Source organism: Bos indicus x Bos taurus, chromosome 15 (assembly GCF_003369695.1).
Source record: "Bos indicus x Bos taurus breed Angus x Brahman F1 hybrid chromosome 15, Bos_hybrid_MaternalHap_v2.0, whole genome shotgun sequence".
NCBI classification, from domain to species: Eukaryota; Metazoa; Chordata; class Mammalia; order Artiodactyla; family Bovidae; genus Bos; species Bos indicus x Bos taurus.
The window spans coordinates 61,800,543-61,826,222 of NC_040090.1; the positions used below are offsets into that span (position 1 = coordinate 61,800,543).

The 25,680-nt window shown below is 37.3% G+C and overlaps 3 protein-coding genes across 6 annotated transcripts in view; 1 reads left to right on the forward strand and 2 right to left on the reverse strand.

Moving 5' to 3' along the window:
• Window positions 1-2,491, reverse strand: part of BCO2 (beta-carotene oxygenase 2) — a 74,059-nt gene extending 71,568 nt beyond the window's left edge. Inside the window, exon 1 of the mRNA XM_027563751.1 lies at window positions 2,411-2,491. The gene's annotated coding sequence lies outside the window, so the exon portion shown is untranslated. The remainder of the gene's footprint in view (window positions 1-2,410) is intronic.
• On the reverse strand, window positions 1-24,338 carry TEX12 (testis expressed 12). Of its 3 annotated transcripts, none has more exons than XM_027563753.1 (8): window positions 23,888-24,338; window positions 7,230-7,348; window positions 4,893-5,072; window positions 4,463-4,673; window positions 2,411-2,489; window positions 1,570-1,681; window positions 1,428-1,479; window positions 1-666 (listed from the first exon to the last, which is right to left on the reverse strand). In XM_027563753.1, the coding sequence occupies exons 3-8, from the start codon at window positions 4,975-4,977 to the stop codon at window positions 522-524; spliced, it is 684 nt and encodes a 227-aa protein (XP_027419554.1). In that variant the 5' UTR covers window positions 4,978-5,072; window positions 7,230-7,348; window positions 23,888-24,338; the 3' UTR covers window positions 1-521. The 3 variants fall into 3 exon arrangements, with proteins under 3 accessions (XP_027419554.1, XP_027419553.1, XP_027419555.1); XM_027563752.1 differs by lacking the exon at window positions 23,888-24,338 and adding an exon at window positions 7,624-7,709; XM_027563754.1 differs by lacking the exon at window positions 23,888-24,338 and having other exon boundaries at window positions 4,463-4,640; window positions 7,230-7,570.
• The window catches only part of IL18 (interleukin 18), a 25,615-nt gene continuing 7,600 nt past the window's right edge, over window positions 7,666-25,680 (forward strand). Inside the window, exons 1-3 of one of the 2 annotated variants that reach the window (XM_027563756.1) lie at window positions 7,666-7,833; window positions 24,347-24,433; window positions 25,335-25,346. In XM_027563756.1, coding sequence (XP_027419557.1) covers window positions 24,355-24,433; window positions 25,335-25,346 — 91 coding nt within the window. In that variant the 5' untranslated portion in view covers window positions 7,666-7,833; window positions 24,347-24,354. The remainder of the gene's footprint in view (window positions 7,834-24,346; window positions 24,434-25,334; window positions 25,347-25,680) is intronic. The other variant, XM_027563757.1, reaches the window with a different exon arrangement.

Genomic DNA, 25,680 nt, shown 5'->3' on the forward strand with positions numbered 1-25,680 from the left:
TAATAAAACAAATTTTTATTAATATTGTATAATAATATTAGTGAAAATAATCATATGGTAACATTAAATAGCAACAGCACAGTTTACATATTGAGAAACTGGACAGATTACTTTTGGGTTTTAATTTCTTTACAATTCTAACCATGAAAGACACTTTAAATCTCTATGTACTATTTAAACATAATATTCTAAAAGAAAAAGTACAATACTATTAAATATTATCAAATTAGTCCACTGAGTTGTCTTTTAGAAATTTAAGAAAGGCTAGGATGTTTAAGAAAAAATAAAGTTTACACTTTTACAAAATATGCCAAATATTAGACTTCAAAAGAAAAGCTCCATACTTCATATTAATGTCCAGCTTAATGCTTTTAAATCTAGAAAAGAAATTTAAGAAGTTTCCCCTTCTACATTTAAGGTATACTTTTTTTTTTAACAACTAGAGCACATTCAGAGCACAAATGTCATTCTTTCATTAAAACAATGAGCTTAAATTCTCAGCTTATTTTAAGTACACAATTTTATCTGTGTAGAGTGTTTGCAATCACTGTAAGCCTCTGTCTCAGGAGCTCTCTTTTCTGTATTAGAAAGTTTTCGATAGTATTGGCTTCTTTGAAGAGTCCATCTATCTCGTCAATATAAGACGCATCTACTGCTGCTCTCTCACTAAGGGGAAAAAAAGGTTTTATGTTAAACCAAATAGTCATAATATCTAGACACATCATCAAAATGATGTGCTTTATTATGCTATATTTGTCAGCTATTTCATTTAAATGGCTTTGTACAGTAGTTGGCTTCATTAATTTACCAACACTGCTCAGTATGTTAAATTAGTTCAACAAATATTTTTGACTACTCAAAGTCCCTTGACACAGCAGAATGTGTATCTTATACATTATAATTCTAATATTAAACTACATACATTATTTTAACAGCCACACAAACATTATTCAAAACAGTGACTGCTCAGTAGTTCTCTAAAAAAACACCTTATAAAACATGACAGTTTCAGGTCAATAGAATACTTAAACTCAGCCTTCTAATATAGATTGATAACATTTAATATTTCATAAATATAAATATTTATCTTCAGTATCACTCTATTATTATGGTTAACTTCACCAAATGGTATTTTTCTCAAAATGTTTTCATAAAATTGTAAGTGTTTTATCATCTAATTAGAAAACAAAATATATCCAGCCTCATTTCAGCTCTGAGAGTATCAAAACAAAAGATATTTAGTGGAAAAGTTAGTCTTTGAAAATAACCAGCTAATCTAAGAAACTGAGGTAGAGTAAAAAATTTGAAAACTATAATTACCAAATAGGTTTTTTAGACCCTGAGCTAAACTTCCCATTATGGAGCTTCCAGAAGAAAACTTCTATGTCTAAAATAAAGACTCAAAAGAATATACCATAAGTACTTGCCTTAAGATCTTTGCATATGTTGACAGCATTAGATTAATTTCCTTGCTCATATCTGTTTAAAAAAATTACTAAGTTATGAACTATAATAAAGTTTCCATATTATAAAATCAATATATAGAAATATAAGCACTTCACACATCACCATTCAAGTCTTTCTCCAGAGCTTCATCTTTATAAAATAGTCCAGAGCTTTCAGACAAAGAAGAATCTGATTTTCCAAGAGAGGACAGCTGTGGACTATCTGGCATTTGAGGCTAATATAAGAAAGTAAAGGAAATAGGCAAACAAGTTAATAAGATCCTTAAGATATACACATTCTGTTAAAAAAAAAAAAAGAAAGAAAGAAAAGAAAACAGCAAATAAAACATCTCTCAGAAAAAAGCAAGCATGCTGGAAATGTAGGCCTAATAATCACTTGTTCATTTTATTGTAAATTTATATTAGACTTTGAAAATGCTATTAATCCCCTGATGAAAAAGTTTCCTGTATCTTGAGACAGCAGATGTTGCCATAGCAAAAGAGCAAAACTTTCATTTGGTTAACAGCCATATGCTTGCAAATTTTTGCAAGCTAACATAATCTTTAAGGGAACAAATAATGTCTCAAATGTAAAACAGATCAATTGGTAGGGGCAGCAGTGAAGAATGGCAGGATATAGTACTCTTCTTCAAAAAATATCAGTAGGTGTAGTACCTAAGTATCCTATTTATTAATATATATCAAAATAATTAAAGTCCTACATATCAAAAGTCATGCACCCACTTCTGTCTCTAGATCACAAATTACCACAAAGAAACCTCCCACTAGTTTCCTGGAAGCCTATACTTAGTGAAAAGGCTGCTGGAATCAACATAGTTCCTGTTGGGACACCACCAGCTCTGGGAATATGAAGACATTAAATTCCATTTATCAACAGAAATATCTTAAATGAAGAAATTTAAGTAGTATATAAAAGAGTAAAGTTCCATAAACATAAAGATTACCTCTAACTCTCTTGGTCTCTTGCAATTTCTAGTATCAGGTTTTACAAGTTGACTTGCCATCATATTCTGGAGGCAGGAACTGCAAAGTTTAGAGCAATGCCAATTTTAGGTGCAATCTCCACAATACAGCTCTCTCGAATCCTTCCCTGTCTTTCCATTCCTCCCGTCACTGTTAGTTTAGCCTCTCATTATTCATCACTTACCTAAACTACTCAAATTATCCCTCCTCTGTTCCATCCTACCAATTGCTGTTTGGGCAATCTTTCAAAACTCCGATTACTGCATTCTTACACTTAAAAGAACCTTTCCTTGACCATTCATTGCTCCAGAAGTTCAAATTGTGTGGTAGAGCACCTGGGGCCAGCCTACCAGTCCTGTGATTTTCTCCTACTCCTTCTACAATTACAGTAGTCTCTTTTGGCACTTTCTACTTTGTTTCAGGATTCATTAAAGACTTTTCTGCCTTCACAAAATCTTAATGTTGAAACAAATCTTGCTGACTGGTTGTTTAGTCGCTAATTTGTGTTTGAGACTTTCAAGACCCCATGGACTTTTTAGCCAGCCAGGCTCCTCTGTCCATGGGATTTCCAGGGAAGAATACTGGAGTGGGCTGCCATTGCCTTCTCCAGGGGATCTTCCGGACCCACAGTTTGATCTTTGACCCACAGATCAAACCGGCACCTCCTTCTTGGCAGGCAGATTCTTTACCACTGAGCCACCAGGGAAGCCCAAAAAATCCTATAGTTCATCTAATTCAATCTCAGTTTTACAGATGTGAAAAAACAGAGGCAGAGGTAGCTGACCAAATGCAAACATGTAAAATTAGGCCAGACTAGAAGAACCAAGATCTCTTGTAGTCTCAAAGAGACTTCTCTTTCTACCGTCCTATCTTACCTTCATATAGCATTAAATTTTAGTTTTAAATTGCTTTCTCAAAAATTCTGAAGATAATTACCCTGTGAGCCTTAAAGATTAAACTTGGAAAATGTTGAAACCTAGAATGATATAATCTCTTCATCTTAATAGATGAGAATTCCTGTCAACACTCAAGTTATCAATTTGCTTGCTTTTTGAGAAACTACGTGGACCTGGAATATTGTAATGAATCTGTTTGCTTAGTCATATTTAAGAATCATATATATGACAGAAAGACAGCAGCAATCGGCAAACTCCAAACTGCGCTTCTACATCGCTGTCAGTATCTTTCTAATATGTAAACTTAAGCGCATTAACATTAATGTGTTAAAAAAAAATACTACACATGCACAGTAGTGCTCGCTTTGCCTTGGGATGTTTGAGACTGTTTCAGGGAAGCCACCATGAGATTTGTTCTCGTCTCCCTTCCCCTTTCTCTTCCCTTTTACACCTCTTCTCGCCTCACTCAAAGAATGTGCATATATATCAAATCAAAACTTAATTAGGTAATGCCACTTCTGTAAAAAACAGATGACTTTTTCTGTCACAGTTTTGGGCTTCCCTGGTGGCTCAGAAGATAAAGAATCTGCCTGCAATGCAGGAAACCTGTGTTCCATCCCTAGGTCAAGAAGATAAGCTGGAGGAGGAAATGGCAACCCACTCCAGTATTCTTGCCTGGAGAATCCCATGGAGCGAGGAGTCTGGGGGGGCCAAAGTCCATGAGGTTGCAAAGAGTCCAACGTGACTGAGCACCTAACACTTTCACTACTTTAAAGCCTCAGCTGAACCTGGTCAAGAGACTGGGCCTCCGCCTTCAACATATAACCGTTCACAGCCCCGGACCCTGGCTGTGCAACCTGACGCGTTGGTGCCATCGTCATTACCAAGTACTACCTTTCGGCCTTAAGCAATCGTTTTCTCCTCACCTTCTCTTTCTTCCCACTGGGGCCCTCAGGCCAGCACACGTACCTCGCTTCTCACCACCCACCCCACCTCCCCTTTCCTCCCCACTACCGTTTCAGCCCCACTAGAGACCCTGCGAGGAAGCATCCCCCTCTCACTGCCTCGCTTCACACGAACAGCCTTTGGGCGTTCATCCCCCGCTGCCCTACTCCAACATCAGTCGGGTCTCTGTACCTTCCTCCTAGGCCGAAGCGCGGGAATGAGGAGTCTGCCGCGTTGGCCTTCCCGTCAGGCAGCGCGCAGATCACGTGACACGCCCACGCCGCCTCCACTGAGCGGGGGTTTTTACCGGCAGGCCTTTCGGCTTGGAGTGTCCGTGAGCCAAAACTCCTCTCGCTTCCCCAGTGCTTGTCTAGAGAAGAAGGGGGAGATCTGAGGATGGTTCCTCAAAAAGAAAGACCAAGGAAGAACTGTCACAGGAAGGCAGTGTGTCCCAGCCTCTTGAAACCTCAGACAGGAAACCCAAAACAGTAGCACACCACCACCACTTTCCAAGTAAAAGTAACATCCTGTTCAGATGGTCTGTTTGCCAGAACGGTATAAACCTGAGTTTTCGTGGCTTAGCAAACCGAGATTTCTGTACATAGAATATCCGTTCCTTTACCTCCTTTTCTTTGGTGCAAGCAAACTTTGGGAATTATAGTTTTTTTAAAAATTCCATTCTTGATGTTCAGTTTAGTCGACTTCATTGGCAGCTTCCAAAAAAATATTTTCTAACACACGTGGCTCACATATTTGAAATTACTCTCATTGGGCGCTTTAATATGGTGACTTTGACCTGCAACTTAAAAGATAGACATTCTACACTTAATGTTCAGTTGTGAAGGAAAATAAAAAGCATATCACCTCATAAAACAAAGGTCAATAACACTTCCTGTAAATTCCAGGTCAACAATCTTGCACCTTAGCAAATTATACTTGACGTATACATATTATTAGTGTCCCCCCTCCCTTTGGCTTATTTAAATGTTAGCTGTTATAAAGAATTGTAAGTATTGTGTGTATATATTTATTGTTTGTGGAAAAAACCGATTGTTTCAACTCCTAGGCAAAAGGAACTTAGTTTACCTTGAGTTGCTATTATTGTGAAATGTAAGTCATTCAGTAAAACTGGACCACGTGATTATGTGCGGCTGAATGGCAACCCACTGGAGTACTCTTGCCTGGAAAATCCCATGGACAAAGGAGACTGTAGGGCTACAGTCGGTGGAATTGAAAAAAGAGTAGGTGCAACTGAACACAATTGATAGTCTTTTTAAAGATTCAAATCACCATATTAGGCCTGGTAGCAATGTATATTGAAACATTCCCTATTTGTGATAAAAATAAAGGGAAACGTTGTCATTGTGATGCTATGTCCTAAGTTTTTTGGTGTTCAAGTGTCCTCTCAAGAAATAAAAATATAAAATTAAAAAAAAATTTTTAATACCCTTACTTGGTAAAATATAAAGGTATCCAATCAATGTTTATCTTTTCATTATTATCATTACTGTTCTTATTATTCTTAATGGTCCATTAAATCCAAAAGTCTGAGAAATACTGATCCAATTCCTCTCCCAGCCTTCACATTGTATAATAGCCAAACGGGTAGTTATGTACTTATTAAAATATTTCCAGGAAAAATTTGTGTTGTTCAGTAGCTCAGTTGTGACCGACTCTTTGTGACCCCATGGACTGCAGCATGTGAGGCTGAGAAAAATGATTCCACCTAATACACAAATGCTTACATCGGATTAAAAGGATACCATGGACATTTTCTTTTTAAAATCTTTTTTCCATTATATAAAATAAATGAGAGTAAATGCAAGGGTGCAGAGGGTTATAATTGTCCAGCACTTTAAAATATTCAAAGAGCTATCATCCTCTCATTTAATTTTCACAAACAACCCTATGAAGTAGGTAGGACATTTGGGTTGCTCCATGTCAAAGAAAAAAATGTTTGTCCCCAAAGTAAGAAATAGGTAAATTATGCATTATGCACTTTTACAACTGGAGAGAAATAATTGGCAATGGGCCATTTAAAATGAACTTGCTTGGTGTTCTGCTTATTTAAATCACAGTTTGACTCTACTTAATGCTTTTGTGCTAATTGACCCAACTGAACAACACAGAGGATGAAACCTGTCATCAGTTTTAGTAATATGCTTTAAGTTTTTAAAAATTATTTATTTATGGCTGTGCCGAGTCTTCATTGCTGCATGCAGGCTTTCTCTAGTTGTAGCAACTGGGGGTTACTCTGTAGTTGCAGTGCATGGGCTTCTTGTTGCAGTGGCTTTTCTCATTGCCAAGCACAGGCTCTAGGTGCCTGCACTCAGTCGCTGTATGCACAGGCTTAGTTACTTACCTCAGGGCATGTGGAATCTTCCCAAACCAGGGATTAAACCTTTGTTCCCTGCCTGGGCAGGCAGATTCCTAACCACTGAACCACCAGCAAAATCCCATCATACACTTCTTTTTTTATTATTTATTTTTAATTGGAGAATAATTGCTTTACAATATTGCATTGGTTTCTTAAGTGTGCTTTTTTCCCTTCTGATAATCACTGTACCAAGCACCCTCAACCATCCTATCTTAGACTTCCTTTGTAATAACTGCTGTGGACATAATGTTTCTTTGACGTTATGAAATGAAAACCCTATCTTGTCGACAATTAAAAAAACACACAAGCAACAAAAACACTTCAACTAGCTGTTTTTATAAACGTTGTGTTTCCTAATTCTAGAACCCCTGTTTCCATACAGTCTCTGAACTGGCAAAAAAAAAAAAAAAGAAGCGAAAACAAAACAAAACAAAATCACTGTGCTAATACAATTGAGCACGTTTTCAAGAGAAAATTAGCTAAGAAACTTTGTTTCTGTTAGTTATTTTCAAGGCTGTGATAGTAACACTCTGCTCTTTACCAGTTTCATTTTAGGTGGGGTGATTACATTACAGGACTTACCCTCCTAGGGATGATTATTCATCACTGTTGTTCACTTGCTGAGTCGTGTTCCGCTTCTGCCATCCTGTGGTATTCAGCACAGTTAGATGAGAAAATGTGCTAAAGCCTGAATAGAAAGTCTCAAAAGAGAAAAATTAATGTGAGAAAAATGCTTCTGATTGACCAAGCAGGTGCTTTTTTTTTTTTTTTTTTTTAAAGTGTTTGGGTGTACTTCGGGAAGAGGTACAAACTTTGAAGGGCCAGAACTTGCAACAGAAGAAATGATTTCATTAACTTTTATATTAAAAGAAATATCCTTATTCTCTGACACTTTGTTTCAGGTTTCACTGCCTTAGGAAAGAGGCCACGTTTGAAGGCGGGTCCTAGGCGTGCCAAAATAGTCTCCTCCCTCCACCTTCTTCCTCCTTTCTCTCGAGTGCTACGCCCCCTCCTTCCCAGACGGCAGTCGGATCCGGACCGGCAGACAGTTCTGCTCTCCAATGCTTTCAGCGCTCCTGGCTGCCTGCTTCTGCTGCTGAAGGCGCTGCCGTCTTCTGTAAGGAAAAGAAAGGGACCTCAAACCTTTCATATCACGTTTCCTCTCCTAAGAAGCTATTGAGCACAGGTAAGAAATATCATTACTTGCTATTTAGAAACTCAAGTATGGAGATGGGAAGTGATAAGATAGAAAAGCGATTGAGAGGAATTTAACTTCTCTCACATCACTATGATGGAAGACTAGTTGGTAACAACATAAGGAACATAGCATAGTCAGAGGAAAATCTTTTTCTCTCTTTCAGCCACTCTTGGAGAGTATCACTTCAGAGGAAATGTTCTCAAACATCTTGATCCCATGACCTCTTGATACTCCTAAAAATTATTGAGGATCCTGAAGAATTTTTGTTTCTCTGGGCTATTTATTGTATTACTGTCATTTGCTATATTAGAAATTAAAACTGAGTATTGTAAAAAATAATGACCTGTTTATTTGAAGATAACAATAGGCACATGACATGTTAGCATAAATAACTAAATAACATTTTAAATTATGGATAACTATATATTGCAAAAAAATCTGCTGTGAAGAGTGAAATTGTTTTCACTTTTACAAATCTGGCCTAATAAAAAAACAGGTGTATTCTCATCTGCTTCTGCATTCAGTCTATGCAATATCACACAAAATGTAGCCCCTGGTAAACTCTATTGTGTACACTTATGAGAGTGAAAATTACAAATTACATCTTAGAATTATTATGAAAATTTCTTTGACCTCATGAACCCCCAAGAATCACTGCTTTAGAATATTAAAATAAATAAGCTTCTCTTTAAAGGGAGCCTCAACTCTGAATCAACTATTTTAAAAACAAACAAAAAATTAACACGAAATCTTGATGGAATCTGCATCAGCACCCTTATGCTGTGCTACATTGGACCATATTATAGCATTCCCCAGGAGAATTTTATTTCACAGCAAGGAAAGGGCTGAGTAATATCTTCATTTGGAAGTATGAATAACAAAAATAGGACACTTAAATTCTTCTTTATGCCATCTGTGTATGTGTGTTAGTTGCTCAGTTGTGTCTGACTCTTTGCAACCCCATAGACTGTAGCCCACCAAACTCCTCTGTCCTTGGAATTCTCCAGGCAAGAATACTGGAGTGGGTTGCCATTCTCTTCTCCAGGGTATCTTCTCAACCCCAGGATCGAACCCTGGTCTCCTAAATTGCAGGCAGATTCTCTACCATCTGAGCTACCAGGAAGCCCATGCCTGCTGCTGCTGCTGCTGCTGCTGCTAAGTCACTTCAGTTGTGTCCAACTCTGTGTGACCCCATAGACATCAGCCCACCAGGCTGTCCTGCCCCTGGGATTCTCCAGGCAATAACACTGGAGTGGGTTGCTATTTCCTTCTCCAATGTATGAAAGTGAAGAAGTGAAAGTGAAGTCGCTCAGTCATGTCTGACTCTTAACGACCCCATGGACTGCAGCCTACCAGGCTCCTCGGCCCATGGGATTTTCCAGGCAAGAGTACTGGAGTGGGGTGCCATTGCCTTCTCCAAAGCCCATGCCTACATGTAGCTATCTCAGTCAGTTCAGTTCAGTTGCTCAGTGGTGTCCAACTCTTTGCAGCCCTATGAATTGCAGCACGCCAGGCCTTCCTGTCCATCACCAACTCCCAGAGTTCACTCAAACTCATGTCCATTGAGTCGGTGATGCCATCCAGCCATCTCGTCCTCTGTCGTCCCCTTCTCCTCCTGCCCCCAATCCCTCCCAGCATCAGAGTCTTTTCCAGTGAGTCAACTCTTCGCATGAGGTGGCCAAAGTACTGGAGTTTCAGCTTTAGCATCTTTCCTTCCAAAAGGAACACCCAGGACTGATCTCCTTTAGGATGGACTGGTTGGATCTCCTTGCAGTCCAAGGGACTCTCAAGAGTCTTCTCCAACACCGCAGTTCAAAAGCATCAATTCTTCGGTGCTCAGCTTTCTTCACAGTCCAACTTGATATTATGGACAAGCCAGATTTAAAAAGATATTTTGAAGGAAGATAGAATAGCTATCTCAAATTCTATTAAATCTTCCTTCAAAATATCTTTTTAAATCTGGCTTGTCCATAATATCCCTATGTAAATATTATGAATTCTTATATTAATTCATTCATGAATTCTTATCATAGTTTCACAGCCTGTCTCTAGTCTTTTTCGTCGTGTCATTGCCAGCTCAGTAATCTGCTTTCCTATTGCCTAAGAGGTTAAATATGTTCTATGTGATTTTTCCAAGCCCTCTGTAGTCTAACCCACCCTACCTTGTGTTCACTGAAGGACAGCAGAGTTGTTCCACTACAGTCAAAAAAATATCTCCATTCAGTCCACCTCTTACCACAGTATGGTGTTAATTATCACCTAAATGCTCTTCCTTGTACTCCATCTCTTCAATCAAACAATCAGGATTAAATTCAATTCTCCTTTTCACACAAGGTCAATCCAGCAGTTCTATTTTGGCTTCTTGCTATGAGTCTGTATTTAACAGTTGATTGTATACTGTATACCTTTTATCATTTAATATTTACCTAAATTTTTACCTGAGTCTTCTTCCACTCCCCACCTCTACCATGCCCACATACTTACCTTCATTAAGATGGCAAAATCTTGAAGGACAAAATGACTTATAGAACTGAAGAGTTCTATTTTGACCTTGTTGCTGTCGAGGTGATCAACTACCTGATTTTAGGGAATTAGTTAGGTAACATGCTTCCTCATTGCATCCCATACCTATTCCACAGAATTGGAATTCCACAGCAAAGGTAAACGTAATCATTATTACTTTTCAATTTCAAGACATTTTGACTTTTAATCTGATAGTATGTTTTTAAATTCCCATTGGTTTAATAAAGCTGGTTATATAATAAATATTCCATTGGTACGTATTGTTTTTGAATTATGAGGAAGTGGTTACTAGGGTGTTTGCCACATATTAATGGCTCTTTCTCTGCTACCTTAACTAGAATCTAGAATTATAGACTGCTGGAGCTGGGAGAAAAAAAAAACTCAAATATTGACCATTAAACACTCTCTTGTCCAAATGAGGAAACTGAGGCCCTCAGAATTAAATGATTTACCCCAGAAAAGATTGGAACATATGTGGTTTAATCACCATTTATGATAGATGAATGATTTTCTACCATTCACTAGCCTCTGGCTAGTTTCCAAGGCTTGTATAACTAAAACTTTTTATTGATGCAAAGAATCAATTATCCCTGCATATTCCTGGAAGGATCTGTCTGGAGTAGTTTATAACTCTTTAAAAAGAAAAAGTTAATAATCTCGGAATCTTAGCCTGAAATATTCAAAGCATTTTTATCTGATGCGACTTATAATTTTTATAGATTAAAGAAAGCAAAGGAACATGGATGAGAAAGGAAAAGAGGAAAATTGAGGGCAGTGGGAGAGGAAGAAGAATACTTGTAATCTAGATGTTTTAAGATCTAACAAAAAAAAAGTGCTAAGAAAATAAAGAATTCAAAAAAAACACTTGCATGAAATAAAAGAGAAAGTGAAACTATTAATACTAGAGAAAAAAAGGAGAAGAATATTTGAGAAATTCTATTTTTAAAAATCTGTCTTCAGACCTCCCTATTCTTTCCTTTTCTTAGTGGCTTTCGGATGGAGTTTAAGTTTTTTTGTTTTACTTTTTTTTGGCTGTGTCAGGTCTTAGTTGCTTCGGACTCTGAAGCATGGGATCAGCAATTGTGGCTCGTGGATTTTGTTGCTATGCAGTCTGTGGGATCTTAGTTCCCTGACCAGGGATCAAACCCATGTCCCCTGCATTGCAAGGTGGATTCTTAACCACTGGACCACCAGGGAAGTCCCAGAGTGAAAGTTTTAAGATAGAAAAAAAATTTCTACCAGTCTCTTTACACAGTGTTGTCATGGCAACAAGGTTTATCATAGCAAACATTTATTTAACATTTTTTGAGCTCCTACTGTGTGATAAACTCTTTCCAGGTGTTGAAGATTCAAAACCCAAAAGGCATCTCATTGTCTTAAATAAACTCAGATTGAAGATGGGCAGACCTATTTGTAATCAAAGTAATCTTAATTCAGGGTAATAAGAACCAGTTTAGAAGCATGAACACAGGGAGGGCGTTTTGGCCATGATAAGAGAAGGATTAGCTAAGTGTGGAGGAGTCAGTTTTCCTGGAGGAAATGTTTGAGCTGTGACTTAAAGGATAAACAGTGAAGAAGGGTTTGGCAGGCAAAAAAGGGAGGGGAAATTTTGGCCTGATGGGAAATAACTGGCTGGACAGTGGAGTGAGGGAGAGTCTGAAAGGAAGAAAAGCAAGGAGAGGAAATTTAAATAGAAGATATGAGAAATGACAAAGGCTAGATTTAAAATAGTGCTGGTGGAGATGGAGAGGAGACACCAAATTCTAGGCACATTTCTGAGTTATAATCTATGGTATTTTTGAGACAGGAGAAGTTTAAACAAAGGAATTGAGAAGAACTCCCAGGTTTCAGTTTCCTTGGGTAGGTCGTTCGTGTCTAACTCTTTGCAAACTTATGGACTCCTCCCAGGCTCCTCTGTCCGTGGAATTTTCCAGGCAAGAATATTAGAGCAGGTTGCATTTCCAACTCCAGGGAATCTTCCACCCAGGGATTAAACCCGCATCTCTGTGTCTCCTGATTGGTAGGCAGATTCTTTACCACTCTGCCACCTGGGAAGCCCAGGTTTCAGTTCGGGACAGGTTATTTGGACATACTTGAGAAGGTAATTCATTAGTACATCCTACAGTTGGGACTGTGGATCTGGAGCCAGAAATTGTAATTTGCAAGTTATATATCCCCCAGTAACTGCCACCCTCTCTCTTTATGGTTAAACTTCCTAAAAGAACAGTTTATATTCAATGTCTCTACTTTTTTTTCATCCCATTCTGTTCTAGATCTTTGTCCACTTGCCTTCCCTTCCTCCACTTTCCCTAAACTGTTCTACTGATATCAAAAATTTCTAATTGCCAAATTCGATGAACAAATTTAAGCTTGTATCTAAATTATGGACTCTGCAGCTTCTGACTCCAACCACCTGCTTCTTGTTGAAGTTCCTTTGTTTTTTGACTTCTGTGATACTTATCTCTTAGATTTGCAAAACTGATTTAATAATTTTCTACTCAAGCCTGTCTTTCATTCTGTTTTCTTAATGAGGTAATCACTCAACAGTTTGCCCAGAAACTTTGAAGTCATCCTCAGTTCCTCCTTTTTCCATTTGAGCTGCAACTAATCAGCTAAAAAATGCTGTTTAATCTCTCTTGAATCATGCCTGCAGCCACTGCCTTAGTTTGTAGCCTCATCAACTCTTAACTTGTTCAAACTGTTTCTACAGCTGTTTTCTGGCCTCTGTCCAAATTTATTAATATCTCATCAAATCTATTTTATATACTGGTGCCAGAGAGAGCCCTTTGAAACATAAATTTCACCATGTCTTTCTTCTACTGAAAATAAGTCAGTACTTTCAGAAAAAAAAGTTCAAGTTCTTTAGCCTACTCTCCTTTTCAAGCTTTTGGCAAACTTAACTACACTGCAAATTGCGTTTATTTGAATTGAACTAGGTAGAATCAAACTAATTTAAAATAAAAATAATAATCTCACTTTATAGGCAAAATGAAATGTGTGAACTCCAAATTAAATAGTTTGTTTAGAATGATAGTTTCAAAGCTGGTAGGCCAAGTGAGTTGTGAACTGCTAACTCTATTGCCACATAGAAGTGTCTCTTCTACCTGGTAAAAACATCTGCTTTCACGTTGGCATATTGTAAGTGAGGCTATTCTTTAAACATCTCAGAAACTCTTGAGACAAACAGGTTATTGTGGCATTATTTTTATTATAATTTTAGATATTTATTCATTCATTCAGCAAGCATTTATCAGATGTCTGCTACGCACCAGGTTCACAAAACTGAAGCTGATGATATTCCTACTCTTAAGGAATTTACATTCTAACAGGGGAAAAAATAATAAAGGATATATTTACAAACCATGTTAAAATATTTGAGGCCATATTTTTATGAAATTGTCTAGAAGATATAATTTTCTTTGGAAATCTCAGCCAGTTATTTTCAATATCCCCACCCCTGCTTTGCCTTGATACCTTTCATCAAGGCACTTAGATATTCCAAAAGCTCATTCTTTCTCTTGTTTTTTTCTTTAATTGGAGGATAATTACTTTACAATGTTGTGTTGCTTTCTGCTATACAGCAACATGAATTAGCCATAAGTATATTTATATATATGTATATCCCCTCCCTCTTGAGCCTCCCTTCTGCCTACTCCCACCCCACCACTCTAGGTCATCACAGAGACCAGGCTAAGCTCCTTGTGTTATACAGCAGCTTCCCACTATCTGTTTTACATGTGGTAATGCGTATATTTCAGTGATACTCTCTCAATTCCTGTCGTTTTTTTAATTTAAACAATGTTTATGGAGAATCATGTGGGTCTCTAAAAAATAAAATAAATGTAAAGTAAAAAGCATACATATGTGTATATATGCATATATGTATGCTTATATATTATATATGAACTGAATCTAGATAAAACTGTTAAATAGCCACCAAATGGACAGTCAGTTCAAGATGGTGGCCTCACAAGATCTTGAACTCACCTCCTGCCACAGACAACAGATCTACAGTTACATATAAACCATTCCCTCTGAAAAAGACCTAAAAACTAGCTGAAATCTCCTCCACAAGAAAGGATAATAGAGCCACATCCAGATGGGTAGGAGATGGAGAAACATGGTTTCACCAAGAACCCCCCTTATGGTGCAGCAACCCACAACAGAGACTGATAACATAAAGCAGAGCTATTCCCTGAGGAGCAAGAAGTCAGTGCCCCACATCGGGCCCCCCAGCCCTTGAGAACTACACCAAAAAGATAAGCCCCCAATACATCTGGCTTTGAAAATCAGTAGAGTTTATATCCAGGAGAACCACGGGGCTATAGGAAACAGATTCTGCTCTTAAAGGGCTTGTGTGCAGATTTATTTACTATAGGACCCATCATAAAAGTAGCAGTTTGAAAAGCACCCAGACCAAATGTGAAGGAAGAGTTATTTGCTAATCTTAAAGCATCTGAGGAAGGTGCAGGAGCTTGTTAGTACTCTCTCCACCTGGATGAAGACACTGGCACGTGCTGTTTTGACAATTTCCTTCTATCTTGCTAGCACTGGCACAGACGAGTGCCATCTTGGCACTCTCCCTATAATGTGCTAATACCACTGGGCACACTGCACCCCCATATTTCTCTCCTGGCCCTGCCAGGGCCCGGCAGGTGTACACAGCCCACATTGGGCAATGCTCCTAGACCTCTTAATTTTGGTGGCTGGAGGGAAGGCATTTCTAGGTCCCATGAATCTGAGACAATCAAACGGGGAGTTCTTAGAAGACTACCACCCTCAGGGTGCTGCACAGACAGCAGACTGAAATATACCTCCAGTGTCCCTGTGAAAAGGGACTAACGACTTGTCCTGGAGCTTCAGGCTGAGGAGCACACTTCACGTTTATCTCATCTAAAAGCCATGGAGGAACCATCTCTGCACTCATCTTTGGCTTTGCTGCAGTTCACTGGCACCTACGAGAAAGGATCTCACACACACAATGATAGCCCTGGTTTTTGCCAACTGTAGTCAAAAGGACACCTTCAGATGGCCAGCTCTGGAGGCTAGCAGAATTTATCATTGCAGTCCCACAGGGCAATATATATTTACATACCTTAAAAACTGCTGCCTGGGAGTCTGGCTTCTAATCAGCCTGAAGCTAGGTGATAACTGAGGTCTCTCACTCTGAAATACTCACAGGTCCCTCAACACTTGGGACCTCTCAAGAATAAATCAGGCGGCATATACAACCACAAAGGTTGAGTGACCGCCGAGAACTAAGGCAAGGTTAAACAATAAGGTTCATCTTTACACAAGGTCATGCCTTTAAGGCTAGGAGAGAGAACTATTTTGCCTAATATATAAAAACAAATACAGAAAGTCAAGCAAAATGAGGAATGAGAAGAATATGTTCCAAAGGAATGGATATGATAAAACCCCAGAAGAAAATCTTAATGAAATGGAGATAAGTAATTTACCTGATAAAGATTTTAAAGTATGACCATTTTAAAATGGTCATAAAGATACTCATCAAACTCAGGAGAAGAATGGATGAACTCAGTAAGAACCTCAACAAACAGAATATAGACGAAAGTACCAAACAGAAGTCACCGACTGAAGAAGACAACAGCTAAACTGAAAAATACACTGGAGGGACTCAACACCAGACTAGATGAAGCAAAGAAAGAATCAGTCATCTAGAATACAGGGCAGTGGAACTCAAACAGAGCAGCAAAATAGAAAACAAATTTTAAAAAGTGAAGTTAAGGAACCAGTGGGACAAACATCAAGCCAAATTGTATTCACATTACTGGGTTCTCAAAAGGAGAAGAGAGAGAAAGGGGAGCAGAAAACTTATTTGAAAAAATAATAGCTGAAAACTTCCCTTACCTGGGGAATGAAACAGACGCCCAGATCCAGGAAATCCAGGGAGTTTCAAAAAAATAAAAATCCAAAGACACCAAGACACATTATAATTGAAATATCAAAAGTTAAAGAGAGAATCTTGAAAACAACAAAAGGAAAAGCAATTTATTACATACAAAAGAAGCCCCATAAGAACATCAGCAGATTTCTCAGAAGAAAGTTTGCAGGCCAGAAAAGAGTAACATGATATATTCAAACTGGTGAAAGGAAGAAACTTCCAAACAAGAATACTCTACCTGGAAAGTCTTATCATTCAAAACTGGAAAAAAATAAATAGCTTTTCAAACAAACAAAAGCTAAAGGGGTTCATCTCCACTAAACCAGTCTTACAAAAAATGTTAAAAGGACTTTCTTAAGCCGAAAAGAAAGTGCACTAATTAGGAACAAGAAACAGATGAAAGTAAAAATCTCATTATAGAGGTAAACATATAATAAAATTAGTGGATTAATCACTTACAAAGTTAGTATAAAGATTAAAAAACAAAAGTAATTTTTAAAACTACAAAATAACTAATTAAGGGATATAGAAAGTGAAAAATTTAAAGTGTGACATCAAAACATAAAATGTTTGGGGTAGAAATGAAAATGTAGAGTTTTATAATACATTCAAACTTCTTATAAACTTAAAATATGTATTTTTTATATAAGCTGTTTAGATATCACTCTCGTGGTAACCACCAGGCAAAAATCTATAGTAGATACATACAAAAAAATGAGGAAGGGATCTAAGCATAACACTATAGAAAGTCATCAAACAACAGAGAAGAAATCAAATGACAAAACAAAAAGGAATGATAAAACAGGCAGACAGGCAGAAAACTATTAACAAATTGGCAATAAGTACATACCGATCAATAATTATCTTAAAAGTAACGGGACTAGGTGGGATAATTTGAGAGAATAGCATTGAAACATGTAATTACCATGTGTAAAATAGATGACCAGTGCAAGTTTGATGCATGAAGCAGGGCACCCAAAGCCAGTGCTCTGGGACAACCCAGAGGGATAGGGTGGGGAGGGAGGTGGGAAGGCAGTTCAGGATGGGGGTACACAGGTATATCCATGATCGATTAATGTTGATGTACGGCAAAAGCCATCACAGTATTGTAAAGTATTTATCCTCCAATTAAATAAATTTTTTAAAAAGTAAGGGGACTAAATTCTCTAATCAAAAGACAGAGAGTAGCTGAATGGATAAAAATATAAGAACCATCTATATGCTGCCTACAAGACTCATTTCAAACTTAATGGATATATAGAGAACATTCTGGCTAAAAACAACAGAATACACCTTCTTAAGTGCACCCAAGTGCGTGTGGAACATTCTCCACTATAGATCGTATTTTAGGCCACAAAAGAAGTTTCATGAATTTAAGATCAAAATCATGTCAAGCATCTTTTCTCATCACAGTGGTTTGAAAATAGAAATCATCTATTAAAAAAATGGAAAACTCACAAATACATGGAGGTTAAAAAACATTCTATGAAAAACCAAAGGGTCAATGAACAAATCAAAAGAGAAATTTAAAAATTACCTTGAGAGAAGTGAAAATGGAAAATTAACATGCCAAAGCTTATGAGATACAGCCAAAGGAGTTCTAAGAGGGAAGTTTATAGTGATACAGGCCTACTTTAAGATACAAGAAAAATCTCAAATAAATGATCCTACTTTACAATTAAGGAACTTAAAAAAGAACAAATTAAGCCCAAAGTCAGCAGAAGGAATGAAATAATAAAAATCAGAGCAGAAGCAAGTGAAATACAAACTAAAAAGACAAAGTGCATGCATGTGTGCTCAGTCATGTCCTACTCTTTGCAACCCCATGGACTGTAGCCCACCAGGCTCCTCTGTCCATGGAATTTTCCAGGCAAGAGTACTGGAGTGGGTTGCCATTTCCTTCTCCAGAGGATCTTTCTGACCTAGGGATCGATGGAACCTGTGTCTCCTGCATCTCTCGCACTGGCAGGCTGGTTCTTCACCACTGTGGCGCCTGGGAAGCCCAAAAGATAACAGAAAAGATCAACGAAACCAGGATCTGGTTCTTTGAAAAGATAAACAAAATTGACAAACCTTAAGGAGACAAGAAAAAAAAGACAAAGAACTGAAACAAGATCATAAATGAAGGAGCAGAAATTACAACTGATATGAAGAAATACAAAAGATCGTAAAACACTTATGTAAACAATTATGCAGCAACTAACCAGACAAGCTAGAAGAAATGGATAATTTCTAGAAATACTCAGTTTTCGAAGACTGGACTGAATCAGCTATCAAAAAACTCCCAGCAAACAAAAGTCTAGGACAGAAATGTTCACTAATGAATTCTACCAAACATTCAAAGAAGATTGATATCAATCCTTTTGAAAGTGTTCCAAAAAACTAAAGAGAAGTGAGTGCTTCCAAACTCATTTTATAAGGCTACCATTACCTTGATACCAAAACCAGACCAGAAAAAAATTATGGACTAATATCCTTCATGGGTATAGATGCAAAAATTCTCAACAAAATATTAACAAACCAAATTCAACAATACATTAATAGGATCATATGCCATTATCAAGTGGGATTTATTCCAGGGATGCAAGGATTGTTCAGGTCCACAAATCAATGTGATACACTAGATTAACAAAATAAAGGATAAAAATCTTTATGATCATCTCAATAAATGCAGTAAAGTATTTAACAAAATTCAATACCCTTTCACACACACACACACACAAATCCTCAACAAAGTGAGTATAGAGAGATCTCACCTCAACATAATAAAGGCCATATTTAACAAGCCCACAGCTAACATCGTACTCAACAGCAAAAAGCTGAAAATTTTTTATTTAAGATCAGGAACAAGATATGTATACTCACTATTGCCAGTTTTATTCAACACAGTATGGGCCCTCCTAGCTAGAGTAATTCATCATGAAAAAGAAATGAAAGATGTCCAAGTTGGAAAGGAAGAAGTAGAACTGTCACTATTTGCAGAAAGCATGATTTTATACATAGAAAACCCTAAGACTCCACAAAAAAAATTTAGAACTAATAAATGAATACAGTAAAATTGCAGAGTACAAAATCAGTATACAAACGTTGTTTTGTTATACACTAACAACAAAGAACAAGAAAGAGAAATTAAGAAAACAATCCCATTTAAAAACAATCCCATTTACATCAAAAAAAAAAAAATACCTAGGAATAAACTTAGTCAAAGAGGAAAAGACCTATAATGCCGAAAACTATATGACACTGATGAAAGAAATGAAGGAGATCCAAATAAATGGAAAGATATTCCATGCTCATGAATTGGAAGAATTAATATAATTTAAATGTCTGTATTAGCCAAAGCAATATACAGATTCAATGCAATCCCTATTAAAACTTCAATGGCATTTTTCACAGAAATAGAACAATACATCCTAAAATTTGTATGGAACCACAAAAGATTTTGAATAACTGAAGCAATCTTGAGAAAGAAGAACAAAGCTGGAGGCATTATACTCCTGATTTCAAACTTTTAATACATTGCAAGCTATAGTAATCAAAACAGTATGATATTAGCGCACGCACGTGCACACACACACACACACACAAAACAGGCACATAGATCAATGGAACAAGACAGAGAGCCCTGAAATAAACCCACACATGTATGACCAGGTAATCTATGAAAAAGCAGGCAAGAATATACAATGGAAAACGACAGTCTCTTCAAATTGTATTGGGAAAACCGGTACCATGTTCAAAAACTGGCCCACTGTTTTACACTCTACAGAAAGATTAACTCAAAGTGGATTAAAGACTTAAATGTAAGACCAGAAACCATGAAACTCCTAGAAAAACACATAAGCAGACATCTCCTTGACATCAGTCCAGCAATACATATATATAGGCTCTGACTCCAAATTAATGAGACTATGTCAAACAAAAAAAACCTTCTGCACAGTGGAGAAAACTATCAACAAAAGTAAAAGGCAACATTTGAAAGGGAGAACATATTTGCAAATCATATCCAATAAGGGATTAATAGTAGTCAAAGTGTATAAAGAACTCGTACAACCCAATAACAGCAAAAACAACAACAAAAACCTGACTTTAAAAATGGTCAGAGGATCTGAATAGACATTTTTCCAAACAAAACATACAAATGGCCAACAGATACATTAAAAGATGCTCAGTATCACTAATCATCAGAAAGATGACTTATCATCTATATATCTTTCAAAATTATCAAAAGAATAAGAAATAGCAAGTGTTGGCAAAAATGTGTGGAAAAAGAAACTCTATGCATTCCTGGTGGAAATGTAAATTTCTGCAGACACTATGAAAAACAAAAAAAAAAATAGAATTATCATATTTTTATTTTGTTTGCTAGTTATTTTATTCTAACTAGCAATTCTACTTCTGAGTATCTGATGAAAACAAAAACACTAATTCAAAGAGATATATTCAAAACTATGTTTCTTGCAGGATTATTCATAATAGGCAAGATATGGAAAATCCTAAAAGATAATGCTGCTAAAGTGCTACACTCAATATGCCAGCAAATTTGGAAAACTCAGCAGTGGCCACAGGACTGGAAAAGGTCAGTTTTCATTCCAATCCCAAAGAAAAGCAATGCCAAAGAATGTTCAAACTACCACACAATTGGACTCATCTCACATGCTAGCCAAGTAAAGCTCAAAATTCTCCAAGCCAGGCTTCAACAGTACATGAACCAGGAACTTCCAGAAATGTCCAAGCTGGATTTAGAAAAGGCAGAGGAAACAGAGATCAAACTGCCAGCATCCACTGGATCATAGACAAAGCAAAAGAATTTCAGAGAAAAATTTACTTCTGCTTCACTGACTATGCTAAAGCCATTGACTGTGTGGATCACAACAAACTGTGGAAAATTCTGAAAGAGATGGGAATACCAGACCACCTTACCTGCCTACTGAGAAATCCGTAAGCTGGTCAGGAAGCAACTGTTTGAACCGGACTTAGAACAATGAACTGTTTCCAAACTGGGGAAGGAGTACATCAAGGCTGTATATTGTCACCCTGCTTATTTAACTTATATGCAGAGTGCACCATGCGAAATGCAAAGCTGGATGAAGCACAAGCTGGAATCAAGATTGCCGGGAGAAATATCAATAACCTCAGATATGCAGATGACACCACCATTATGGCAGAAAGTGAAGAGGAACAATAGAGCCTCTTGATGAAAGTGAAAAAGGGGAATGAAAAATCTGGCTTAAAACTCAACATTCAGAAAACAAAGATCATGGCATCCAGTCCCATCACTTTGTGGCAAGTATTTGGGGAAACAATGGAAACAGTGAGGACTTTATTTGGGGGGGGGGGGGCTCCAAAATCTCTCCAGATGATGACTGCAGCCATGAAGTTCAAAGACACTTGCTCCTTGGAAGAAAAGCTATGACCAACCTAGACAGCATATTAAAAGACAGAGATGTTACTTTTCCAATGAAGGTCCGTCTAGTCAAAGCTATGGTTTTTCCAGTAGTCATGTATGGATGTGAGAGTTGGACCATAGAGAAAGCTGAGTGCCGAAGAATGGATGCTTTTGAACTGTGGTGTTGGAGAAGACTCTTGAAAGTCCCTTGGACTGCAAGGAGATCCAACCAGTCAATCCTAAAGGATATCAGTCCTGAATATTCATTGGAAGGACCAATCCTGAAGCTGAAGCTCCAATACTTTGGCCACCTGATGTGAAGAACTGACTCATTGGAAAAGACCCTGATGCTAGGAAACATTGAAGGCCAGAGGAGAAGGGGATGACAGAGGATGAGATGGTTCGATGGCATCACCGACTCAATGGGCATGAGTTTGAGCAAGCTCCAGGAGTTAATGATGGACAAGGAAGACTGGTGTGCTCCATGGGGTCTCAAAGTGTCGGATATGACTGAGCAACTGAACTGAACTGAACAGGAAACAACATAAGTATCCATCAATGGATGAATGGATAAAGAAGATGTGGTGTATATAATGGAATACTAGTCATTAAAATAATGAAATCTTGCAACAACATGAATGGACCTTGATAGTGTTATAACATAACACTCATTATTTCACTTAGCAGTGAAATAAATCCAACAGAGAGATAAATACTATAATTTCACTTATATGTGAAATAAAAAAAAAAAGAACAAATGAAACAAAATAAAGCTCATAGAGAACAGATTAGTGGTCGACAGAGGGGAGGGGGAAGGGGCAGGCAAAATGAATGAAGGGGATCAAGAGGTGCAAACTTCAAGTTATAAATAAGTTATAGGATGTAAAGTACAGCGTGTGCACTATAGTCAATAATATTTTATTACCAATTTGAAAGTTACTAATAAATTATCCTAGAAATTCTTATCACAAGAAAAAAAATTTGCTACTGTACAGTAACAGATTGTTACTAGATTTACTGTGGTAATCATTTCACAATGTGTATAAATTTTCCATAATAAAAAGTAACAAAAGTAGGCACCAGATAACAATTAGTTTATATTAGCTTGATATGAGTTATGCATTGGAGAAGGAAATGGCAACCCACTCCAGTGTTCTTGCCTGGAGAATCCCAGGGACGGAGGAGCCTGGTGGGCTGCCGTCTACAGGGTTGCACAGAGTCGGACACAACTGAAGCGACTTAGCAGCAGCAGCAGCAATATGAATTAAGTGTTTTCAACTGGGTTTTAATTTCCTCCTTCTATACATGTTTGGCCTCTAGCAAACTGTGCTAGAAAAAATTTGAGTCACCTCTAAGTATAGGTGTATAAACCAATTGACAACTTTGTCCTAACCGTCTTCCTTGGAGGACCAACCATAACTGTCCTGAGGGAGCCATGGACCTCTGAAGTCTAGAGTAGAATTTCTTAATCATTTCTGTGACATGGACCATCCCATGGCCAGTCTGGTGAGTCTGTGGAGCCCTTTTAAGAATCATGTTTTTATATGCATAAAATTAAATACTTAGGGTTAGAAAGGAAATCCTTCATAGTTAAAGAGTTACCAAAAAAATTTAACAAATTTTAATAGGTTTATATGTGAATCTTTATTAACACATTAAATAACAAGATGTCACGTTGAAAATAATAACTTCCATATGTTTCAAAGTAGTAATGAGCCATATTTCAAGATCTCTGCAACAATTATAATACAGTAAAAATATGTATGTCTATTAATGGTAGTCACAGATACTGTGAATAATACTGTGATTTGTTTCCTGCAGCATAATGGAAGGAACCATTAAATTTCAGTTAGAAGTTGGTGAAAATATTTGTGTGGTTTTTTTCCCCCATCCAAGTTCACAGATTTCCCAGACTTAGAACCCTTGCTCCATAAACAAAGATCTGAAAGGATATACAGCATTTTGGAGTGAGGTTGGGTGGGGTGGAACAGAGGAAAAGAGAAAAAAAATTCTTGGCATTTTCAAATTCTGTATTATTTGATTTTTTTTAACAGAAAGATTGTATTTATGTATTACTTGTGCTAAAAGCATAACATAGTCCAATCCAGACTCCAGATCAAAAGCTCCTCTGGCTCAGAGAGGGAGCCATCAGATGCAGAGCCTTCAACCTCCTTCTACCTCACCCCCACTCCCAGGCAGAAACACCATTTTTAGCATTGCCTCACCTTTAGCACTTTGACAGTGAAGTCACAGTCTTCAGTCTTTCACTCACAGAATCCCATTGGTTGTAAGGCAGAGATGGAACCAGTCCCTAGTTAAAGGACAGGATTAGATATGTTTCTGGCATCCTATGTTTATACTGATAATATATGTATATTTCCAACAAAATACTGGAATAGTAAATCAGTTCAATAATGGACTACTTATCCTCCTTTAAAACACTGTTTAATGAGAATATACTTCCATTATCTAGATTTCAAATATCTAATGGTTTGCAAGAGAACATTTGAACACATGCATTCATAAACTGAAGACTCCTGGCATTTATTAAATGTCCAGAGTGTTCATCAGCATGCTGGACTTCTGAAATTGGAGGTAGAACAAGGCAGTAAGTGGTAAAAGGTTCCTTTTGTGTAAAAGGAATAATCACTACCTATTAACAGATGACTGTTTGCTTTCATTAGGCATAAAGATGGCTGCAGAACAAGTAGAAGATTATTGCATCAGCTTTGTGGAAATGAAATTTATTAACAATACACTTTATTTTGTAGGTAAGTTCAAAACATATTTAAACCAAATACAGGGTTTAAATACATGTATTCAACTAGAGTTTGAGCAAGCTCCAGGAGATAGTGAAGGACAGGGAAGCCTGGTATGCTGCAGTCCATGGGATCACAAAGAGTCGGACACGACTGAGCAACTGAACAACAATTCAACTAGAAAAGATGTTATAGGCAAACTATTAAGTCACTTGTTTTTTGTTACCAGATTCCATTGTAATATACACACTTCTCTGGAAAAAAATATTGGGCCTCCAGAAATTAATCATAGTATGTCCAAGGTCCCAATACTTTGTCCTGCCACCTGTCCCGACATTTAGTTCATAGTAGCCCACCCAGAAGGTGGCTGCAGGTACATGTCATGAAAATCCCACAAAATCGGATACATTTGGGTAATACAATTTCCCAAAGCAAAACTGGCAAATTACATAAGAGATATGTATCTTAAATCTAGAGTTCTGTGAGTTATTTTTTGTAAATACGTTTGACAAATAGAAACAGATTCTTACGATTAATCTTCCTTGGGCAGTTGGGGTTCACTTGAAAGCTTCTTAGAAAGTTCTTTGGTGACTTTCCATCAAAGCAATAAATTTAAGATTAAAAGCTATCACTTTATAAAATTTCTTTTTAGCTACAAATTTAAATTTATGAAACCTAGATTTAGGTTTTATACCTACCATACCCGAGAACATACCAAGTCTAATTAGCTTCATTTTATGGGAGCTTTTGGATGATTATATATTTTTATGGAGGCCAGCAAAGGCCATCAGCAGTAAGACATGGGTTAAAGAATACAGAGGGGCAGAAAAGAGTAATAGAAGGGTTTGTGAGAGGACATTCTGAGTTGAAATATAGAATTAACATATTTTGTTTCTTTTTTTTCCCCCTTTAGCTGAAAATGATGGTAAAGTATAACTTTATTTCTCTTTCTTTGCAAAATAAATAGCTACTTGAGTAAACATCCATAATACCATTCTCAGCTGATAGAAACTGATACCAGTCTATTTGAGAAGCTAATATTCCCTCAAAGGAATGTGGACTCACTAGCACTGCCTCGGAATAAAGACAACTATAAGGGATACAAAAAAGAATTTCCAACAAAATATGTTTCTCCCAGCTTAGGAAATTCTCAGCTATTAGAATCTCCAAAATAGACCTTGCCTGTTACACAGATCCTGAGATTAGCAGAAAGTCATGGGTTCTCTGGTGTATATAGGAACAGGGTACTGAAGAATGAG

Excerpts from the sequence above, each read along its gene's own strand:
- TEX12 (XM_027563753.1), bottom strand. The coding sequence starts at position 4,977 with ATGAAGTCGACTAAACTGAACATCAAGAATGGAATTTTTAAAAAAACT. Across the intron at positions 2,490-4,462 it reads CGCTTCGGCCTAGGAGGAAG|TTCCTGCCTCCAGAATATGA; the intron begins GTACAGAGACCC and ends TAAACTTTGCAG. Across the intron at positions 1,682-2,410 it reads AGAGACCAAGAGAGTTAGAG|CCTCAAATGCCAGATAGTCC; the intron begins GTAATCTTTATG and ends TTCTTATATTAG.